We start from the raw sequence: 8359 nt of genomic DNA, 5'->3' as shown, positions 1-8359 counted from the left end.
CCACCCCCTGTCCCACTTCCCTGTGTCTGCTTGAAGCAGGGGGGTCTAGAGGTGACACTGTGTTCACAAAACCCACCAGATGAACAAGGTCCTATCTGTTCTGTGGTCCTTCCTGGCAAAATCTATATTCTTTTAATTTTACTGGGAAAAGCCTGACATGTCTGTCTGTCTGGTCTATCCCTGAGCTGTTCTGTGTTGAGGCCAGTGGAACATTGCTGCTTTTCCATGCCTGTCCCCACGTGCCACACCATCACCCCAGATGGTTTGTAGCTGCAGACCCTGAGCCAGCCACTTTCCTTGGTGTCCCTGTGCTGCGGTGGGGCAGTTGTCCTTCCCTGGATTTTAGGCATTGAAGAAGCCTCTCGCTGGCGGTAGTGGACCAGACTGGGCTGGCAGGACCTGTGTGGCACAGGGTTTTGCGGTGTGCCAGCACGGCACGTGGATGGGTCTGGATACTTGTGAACAAAGCATCTTGGTGTGTAGGATCTTGGTGTCCACCAGGAGAGGTTTTTGGGCTCAACTCTGGACTCCTCTGCTCTTCTCTCCTTAAACTTGCTCCTTTCTCCTTCCTCTTGCAGCCGACGACCCTCCCACAGGGCACCATCAACATGAACCAGTGCACAGATGTGGTGGATGGGGAGAGCCGGACAGGGCAGAAATTCTCCTTGTGCATCCTGACGCCGGAGAAGGAGCACTTCATCCGGGCTGAGAACAAGGAGATCATCAGTGGGTGAGTGCAGATCCAGGGCTGAGCCACTGATTTCCCAACTCCAGGTGTTGGATAGTGACCTGGAAATATCCTCTTCCATCACTCACATGCCAGCTTGGGTTGAAGCTGGCGCTGGTGAGGGTGCAGAGCTGCAGGAGAGCCGAGCTGCCTGCACAGAGCGACAGACTGAGGCGGTGCTGCTGCTCACCTGTGAGCGTGTCCCACATGGGGTGCCTGGAGCTCGGTGTCTCCCTCCCAAAATTTGTTGACATTTGAAACTTGAGCAGGAAGTCGAAGGATGAAGTACGCCTCTTTCCCACTCATCCTGAGGCACAGCGTCTCCTGCCTCCCCCAGTCCTGGCAGCAGCTGAGTCACTGCTTTCTGTTGAGCTGATTTCTATTCCCAAATATTTTCTTTGGTTGTGACTGCCCCCCCAGTTTTGGTAAATACTTATTGAAATAGACATTTCCTACCCTGAACTTGCAATTCTGGCGAAATATATAATTTCATGTCTTGAAACCTCTCTGTTCTACTAAAACATGTGAGCTTGGGTGATTCCCCTCTGTGCCTAGCCTTGGTCTGGTAGACCTGTCCCTCCTGGCCCCGTTCACAATGGTGGAATTGGATCAGCTGCAGAGCCAGGATGCACAGGGGAATCACATTGCAGAGGAGCCAGCTCCTTGCCTCCAGCCAAGGCAGGAGCAGTGACTATCCCCAAAACACAGCCATCCCCCATGCCCTGCTCTCTCCACCCTCTCCCCACGCTCCAGTTCCCAGCTCTGCCTTTGTTGCCGGTCCTGCGTGCCGCGCGGGAGGGAGAGGCATTGCGGAGCGAGGTGGGGCTGATTTATTGCTCATCAGCCTAGCGATGGGTTTTGAAGCAGCGCCTTTGCTCCTGACTGCAGGCGTTAATCATCCTGAAGCAGTCCCACTCTGGGGCTGAGCCAGACGGGTTTCGTTTGCAGTTGCAGCATGACAGGAAGATTTCTCTGGCTGGGGGAGAATTTGTTTTACGTTCATTCCGTGCTTCTGGCATTTATTGCTTAACCAAACCCCACTTGATGTGGTCATCTCCAAACGCTTTACAGCAGCAGCGTGCAAAGTGGGGGGAACAGAAGAGGGAAGCAGGGATTTCTGAAGCAGGAGTGTTTCCCAGCAGTCCACAGATCCCTGTGGAGTTTGCAGAGATGCAGGGGCAGGTTGTCAGGCCGCAGTGGGAGGGCACAGGAGGATCCCCCCAAGTGGCTTGTGCTGGGGATGGACTTCTCAGTGCTGAGTTCACTCTGCTCTTCCTTGGACAAAAGCACTTTGTGTGCAGTGTGCGGGTGTTGGCATCGCTGAAGGAGGAAGGTCCTGCCAGAGGCTCTGTCCTTCTCCACTGTCTTTCAGAATCCTTGAATCTCTGCCCCGTGTCAGCCTTGGCCATGGCCTTGCTCTTGCAGTGAGCAGGGTTTGAGCCAAAGCACCCTGAGGTCTTCCCTCCTCCCCCTCCTTTCCTGCTTTATTTGTCCTCTGAGAAGCGTTTGGGATGATTTTTTGGGTACTGTTCACCACAATGACCCTGACCAGGTCCAGCATTGCTCCTGTCCCTGTGCACCATCCTGTAGCACAGAAGTCACCTTCTGCTTTCTCTGCCTGCAGGTGGCTGGAGATGCTCATCGTCTATCCCAGGACAAACAAGCAGAATCAGAAGAAGAAGAGGAAGGTAGAGCCCCCAACTCCCCAGGTAACCCCAGGGGGCACACACGTTGTCACCCTGTCCCTTGCCTCCCTCTCAGGGTCACAGCCTTGCTCTGCTCCTGGGGTAGATGTCCCCAAACCATCCGGATCAGCGTTCTGCACTGCCCACAGAGGGTCATTTCCAGCTCTCTAACGCTGCCCGTGCAGAGGTTGAGAGCTGGGGCGAGCCAGGACAGCAGGTTAGCGTGAATTAATTCCTGATCATCACTTCCAGGGTCACACGCTGCTGCTTTGGAGCCACGTTTCACCCCCCAGCCAGTGTTTTGTGGCACCAGCCCTGCACACGCTGTCCTGGCAGTGGCCACAAAGCCACGTGGTCCCCGGGGGGGACCAGGGAGAGGTGCTGTTCACGGGCCATTTCAGCAGAAACAGGATGAAATTCCATCGGGCTCCAGTTACCCCCTCTGAGATGACCCCAGAGATAATGGGAATGAAAGGAAAATACTAGAGGCCAGGGCCAGGCTGGGAGCTCCGGGGCTGGAGCTGGGCTCTCCAGGGACCCAGCGATGGCTTCATGCTCACTTTGACTATAAATGGTAAAAAGTGGGGCCGTCCGTGACTCACTCGTTCCTGCCAGGCTCCCACGTGGCCGGAGTGGGGGAGAATCCCACAGATGGGGAACGTGACCCCGAGGCCACCCTCGTCCCTCGCCGGGGCTGAGAACAGCCGTGTCCCTGAGGCCGCCTGACCCCTGGGCGTGCGTCCCACCGCCTCCGGCTGGGAGGGCTCCTCCGGCCGAGCCGGGCTGCAGCACTGGGGGACCAAAACCAGCATCAGGGCTCCCCTGAGCCCTGTTGTCAGGTCCCCTTCAGTGAAGCTCCCAGGATGGTCCTGGTGCAAAGTGGGCCATGGGTGGGTTTTATATGTTTGCTTGAATAAGTTGTCATCACTGTACTGGATAAAGAGGTTCTGGGCAATGGGAAACAAAATTAGGGGGAAGATGGACCTTTTTTGCACACCAAGCTAGAAGTCTGAGCTTCTCCCTGCCAAGGGCTGGGATATTTAAAGCCACTCGAGTGCTGGCTCTGGTGATACTCCAGGGAGGATGCCTCCTCCCTCCATGGCCAAGAGCTGACGTATTAGGAGTTGCCTGCCCTCAATTCCCAGGGAGGAGGCTGGTGCATTTGGGACACCCCAGCAAGCTGATGCAGCAGGACTGGGGTGCTCATCCCATCCTGGTGCAACACTAAACCCAGGCTGAGTTCAGGAGGGGCACAGGGCGGAGAGGAGAAGGGGCACAGAGCCAGCAAAACATCATTCTGGGTTACATTTCATCACCATGGCAACTTCTTGGAAACCGTACAGGATCCAAGCTCCTGAGCACCAAATAAGGGAAGTGGCTGAGGGAAGGATGCTGGCTCCCCACAGGCAGACAGGCTCCTCAGGTGTTTGGGGATGGGGCAAGCATGGACCCTCATGGCACATTGCCCCCTTAGCTTGGGAGCACCACCCCAAGCCCCATCCTGCTTGCTACCCTCCTTCCACCCTCTCCATCCCATTGCCCCCAGTCCCATGGTGCTGGAAAAGGCTCAAATTCACTTTGCAAAGCCAATCTCCATGTGGGACCTGCTGCTGGATAGATGCTGTGCTGTGTTGGGAACTTATGAGCAACCTGCAAAGGTAGAACCAGCATCTTTCCTCTGTCTCCCAAATCCTGCTGCTGCAAGTGGCTGGTCTGGAGAAGGAGAGAGGGTGCTGGGGAGCAAATCAGCACCAAATCCCCCTCTGAAATGGCTTCTCCTGAAGCTGGCTGCTATTCAGCTCGCCCTCTGTGTGCTGGTGAAGAAAGCCTGATCTCTTTCTAAAGGTGGTTATATGCTAATCCAGCAGCAGATCATGTCTTACAGCTGCTCAGGGTGGGATGGACACCTTTGTGGTTTATAGAAAGAATTTAAGCAAGGAATATGCCTGCTTTTTCTCACTCCCATGTAGCTTCTCCTTGTACATTGTGGAGCAGAGCTTGATTGCAGCTGGGCACTCCTGGGGCATCAGGGCCATTTCCAGCTCCCCCCATCATTTTGCATCATCCCTCTGCAAAATCACCAGGATGGGATCAATTCAGGGAATATTGCTTCAGCTGCAGATTTTTGGATAGGGAGTGTTAAGTGTTCTCACTTTGCCTTGTTAGCAGGTTGCAGTTTTAGGGCAAAAAGGGCAGGTTTCTCTTGCAGCTTTTGCTGTGCTCTGGCAGAGAGGTGCGGGCAGCAGGAAGGACTGGGCTGCCTGTGCCTGCCTGCTGTCCCTGGGAACTCAAGGCTGGATCTGGGGCTGAAATCTGGGATTTGAGGCTCTGCCCTCAGTTTGCACAGGGTGTGGCAGGCTCAGGTAAGCAGAGCATGCCCAGACACACTTAGTGCAGTTAAAGGCCTGTTTTGCCCATTTTGCTGCTACTTTTTGGAGCTGTTTGTACCACTGAGCAGCAAAGAGTTAATGTCTCTGCTCCCTTACAGACTTCTTTTTGGCCCACATCTCTGCCTAATTAAATACATATCTACAAATAATTATATGGGGGTGTGTGTGAGGAGTATATAAAAATAGCTATCCTGAGCTGATGATTAGCTTTGGACTTGGATCAATGAATGAGTGGCTGAGAGTGGAAAGGACCTTGGAGATGGTCTGTCCCAACGCCCTGCTCAAGCAGGGTCCCCTTAGCAGGATGCCTGTGAACTCTGTATCATTTACCTCCAACACTGCATTCCTTTAGTGTGAAATTTCCAAGGGGGAATTTTTTTACATTTGAGGTCATTTGCTGCTTGTCATGGCTGTGCATGAAGCCAGAGCCCACTCCCTGGGAGATCCCCTCTGGCTTCAGCTCAGCCCTGCAAATGCCAGTTTGGAGGTGCAGAGCTAAAACCCACCTGGTGTGAGAGGAGAGGATGGAGGGGATGCTTTCTACAGCCTGTGTCCCCAACCCATGGCTGCTGGCTCGGGTGCTCCTGGATTCCTCCTGAAAGGGAACAAACAGCTGGAAAACTTCCCACTATCCAGAGACTTTGGAGGGGAGTTAATTGTTGATTTATTGGTGGCTTTAAGGAAAATAATCTGTGAATGCAGAAGCTTAATATGTCAACGGCAAAACATCTGCTAACAAATGAAGCCAAGGAAGGAGTTGGGAAAGCTGCTGCCTGTTTGGGGTCACACACTGCACCAGAGCTGCCTGGGCCATGGCCACCAAGGTGGCATTGTCATCAGATGGACTCCAGAGCCCCTTGTTAGCAGAGAAACATTTAAAATGTTGGAGCTTGTTTTAAAATAGCATCAAGCAGTGACACATGGCTGAGAAGCTCTGTCCCATCCCTGTCCTGCTGCGACATGTGTCACGGGCAGCACCCAAACCATGTGAGACCCACATCTCATGGCCTCAAGCCCTTGGGGACTATGAGTGTGGAACTGGGGCAAACTCTCTAACCCTGCTGTCTCCTCTGTTTGTTTTAGGAACCTGGTCCTGCTAAGATGGCTGTGACTAGCAGCAACATCCCCAGCGCAGAGAAGGTCCCTGCCACCAAGTCCACACTCTGGCAGGAAGAAATGAGGGGCAAAGACCAAGCAGATGGGAGCAGTGGCATCAGCCCAGCACAGACAGTGCAAGGCCAGGCCGGGGCTGCCAGCAACCTGAAGGATCCCGTGCTGGACAGCAAGGAAGGTGAGGGATGGGGTGCAGGGTGTTCAGGAAGGAAAAAATGTGCATCATGTGGTGGAAAACCACAGTGTGGGGCCCAATCCTGCCCTGACAGGGAGATGGGGCTGCCTGCCCTTGCACTGGGGGAAAAGTGAGAGGGAAAATGCCTTTTCTACCCTCTCCACATCCCTGCTTGGGCACCCAGAGGGCACAGGGCCATCCCATGCTCAGTCCAGCCATCCAGGCTGCCAAGCCTTGAGTGCTGTTTCCTCCTCTGGCCCTCAGGGCCTGTTTACATTTGGTCTTCGTGATGATTCCCTGGAAGGTGCTGGGGCTGTGGCTTTGTTCTCCCTGGAACAATGGGGACTGGGGACTCTTCTTGCCAGGCTATGGACAGGTCTCAGTGCTGTGGCTGTTTCCTTTATCTGCCCACTCCAATGGGGAACAATTTTGCCAGTCCAGCTGCCAGGAGTGAGGTGTCCATTGCCTTGCACTCGTGGAGTTGTGGTTGATTCCAGGCTGAGAAGAACAGAGATGGAAATGAGTGCAGAACAGTGACTGCAGTCACACATTTCTTGGTTTGGAGGTTTAGGTCTTTGACCTGTCAAGCCCAGCCCAAGGGTTGGACCAGCATCTTCATCTCCTTGCAGACAGTCCCACCATCTCTATGAGCATGAAGGGTGGTCAGGGAGGGAAAAAACAAGGGTGCAAGAGGTGGCACAGCATGGGGCTGGGGCCCAGGCCAACTCTGCTCTCATTTCTTCCCCTGTCCTGGGTGGAATCAGGGTATTTTTTGTTAAAAGCAGAATTCAGACTTGAAACCAAGCACTGTGACTTCTCTATCCCTTAGACGAGAGCTCCATGAATGGTGACCGGATAGACTGTGGGCGGAAGACACGTGTCGAGAGCGGGTACTTTTCCTTGGAGAAGACCAAGCAAGACTCGAAGCTGGAAGAGCAGCAACTGCCACCCCCACCGAGTCCACCCAGCCCCAGCACCCCGAACAACAGGTACAGTTATCCCAAATCGCCCTCACAGGAGCATGCCCAGCCCTTTCCTTCCCCAGGTACCCGATCAGGCGACCGAATGATTCACAGCTTCTCTCTGAACTCCTTGGACTCGAAGAGCAGTTGCCCCATGCACAAGGACTCCAGCAACAGAGATGTAGAAAGGGGAGCTGAAAAATCGGGGCGTCCCCTTTCTTTTAAAGCCAGCCGGCAGTACACCACCCTGGCCGACGTTCCCAAGGCCATTAGGATCAGTAATCGTGAGGCCTTCCAGGTGGAGAGGAAGCGGCTAGAGCGGAGAACCCGGGCTCGTAGCCCTGGGAGAGAAGAAGTGGCCCGGCTCTTTGGGAATGAGAGAAGGTAAGGGATGAGTGGCTCATCTCCTCCTTGCATGCTTCCAACAGCAGAAAGTTTGTGTCCCCAGTACAGCCTGAATGGAGCAGGTGGAATTTGCTGGGTGAAGTCCCTTTGTATTCCAGTGCTCCTGAGTTTCAGGATTCCCATCCACACCACCCAGGTGATGGGATGTCAGTAGTGCCAGCAGGTAGGCATCACTCTGCCTGGCTGCTCTGGGGAATGCTGGCTGAGGTGGGTGATCATAGAGTCATAGAATCATGAAGTGGTTCGGGTTGGAAGCATTAAAGACTGTCCAGTTCCACCCCCTGCCATGGGCAGGGACACCTCCCACTAGACCAGGTTTCTCCAAGCCTCATCCAACCTGGCCTTGAACACTTCCAGGGATGGGATAGCCACAGCTTCTCTGGGCAGCCTGTGTGAGTGCCTCACTACCTTCACAGGGAAGAATTTCTTCCTAATCTAAACTTCCTCTGACATTCAGTGGTAGTGGGTGGCCATACTTGCCATCGAGCCCACGCTCCTGGTCCCCTCCTCGACACGGCACACGCTGGCAACCAGCACCATTAATTAGGTTAGCTCTGTAAATGGTGTTAGTGCCAGGTGTGTTACACAACTGCCTAATGAGCTGAGAGAGGTTTCAAAATGTCACGGCATTAATCTGGGAGAGGAAGGAGAGGCGGATGCAGTGCCAAGGCAGGGTGCAGCAGGCTGCAAAACAGCTTAGTGTGGAGGAGGAAGGGGAGGGTGTCCGCCCGCTGCAGTGCGCGCCGATGTGCTGGGTGCTCTCTGGGCGAGGCGAAGCACGAGCTTCACTTGCCCTGGGAGAGTCACATTTGTGCAGTGAGGGCAGTGGAGCAAACTGGGAGACAGGCCTTGGGCGAGAGGGCCGCCTGCCAGTCTGATTTTCCTGCCCTGGTTTTCCTCCA

The 8359-nt window shown here is 54.4% G+C and overlaps 1 protein-coding gene across 1 annotated transcript in view; it reads left to right on the top strand.

Moving 5' to 3' along the window:
* Nucleotides 1-578: 578 nt before the first annotated feature.
* The window catches only part of LOC103804594 (myosin phosphatase Rho-interacting protein-like), a gene marked incomplete at its 5' end in the record, with an annotated part of 42674 nt that continues 34893 nt past the window's right edge, over nt 579-8359 (top strand). Inside the window, 4 exons of the mRNA XM_009077244.1 lie at nt 579-730; nt 2352-2436; nt 5886-6093; nt 6920-7079. Of these exons, the coding sequence (XP_009075492.1) occupies nt 579-730; nt 2352-2436; nt 5886-6093; nt 6920-7079 (605 nt within the window). The remainder of the gene's footprint in view (nt 731-2351; nt 2437-5885; nt 6094-6919; nt 7080-8359) is intronic.

This window comes from Acanthisitta chloris, unplaced genomic scaffold (assembly GCF_000695815.1).
Source record: "Acanthisitta chloris isolate BGI_N310 unplaced genomic scaffold, ASM69581v1 scaffold9840, whole genome shotgun sequence".
Lineage (NCBI taxonomy): Eukaryota > Metazoa > Chordata > Aves > Passeriformes > Acanthisittidae > Acanthisitta > Acanthisitta chloris.
The sequence above is the reverse complement of the archived record's forward strand: the minus strand, read 5'-3'. Positions and strand labels throughout refer to the sequence as shown.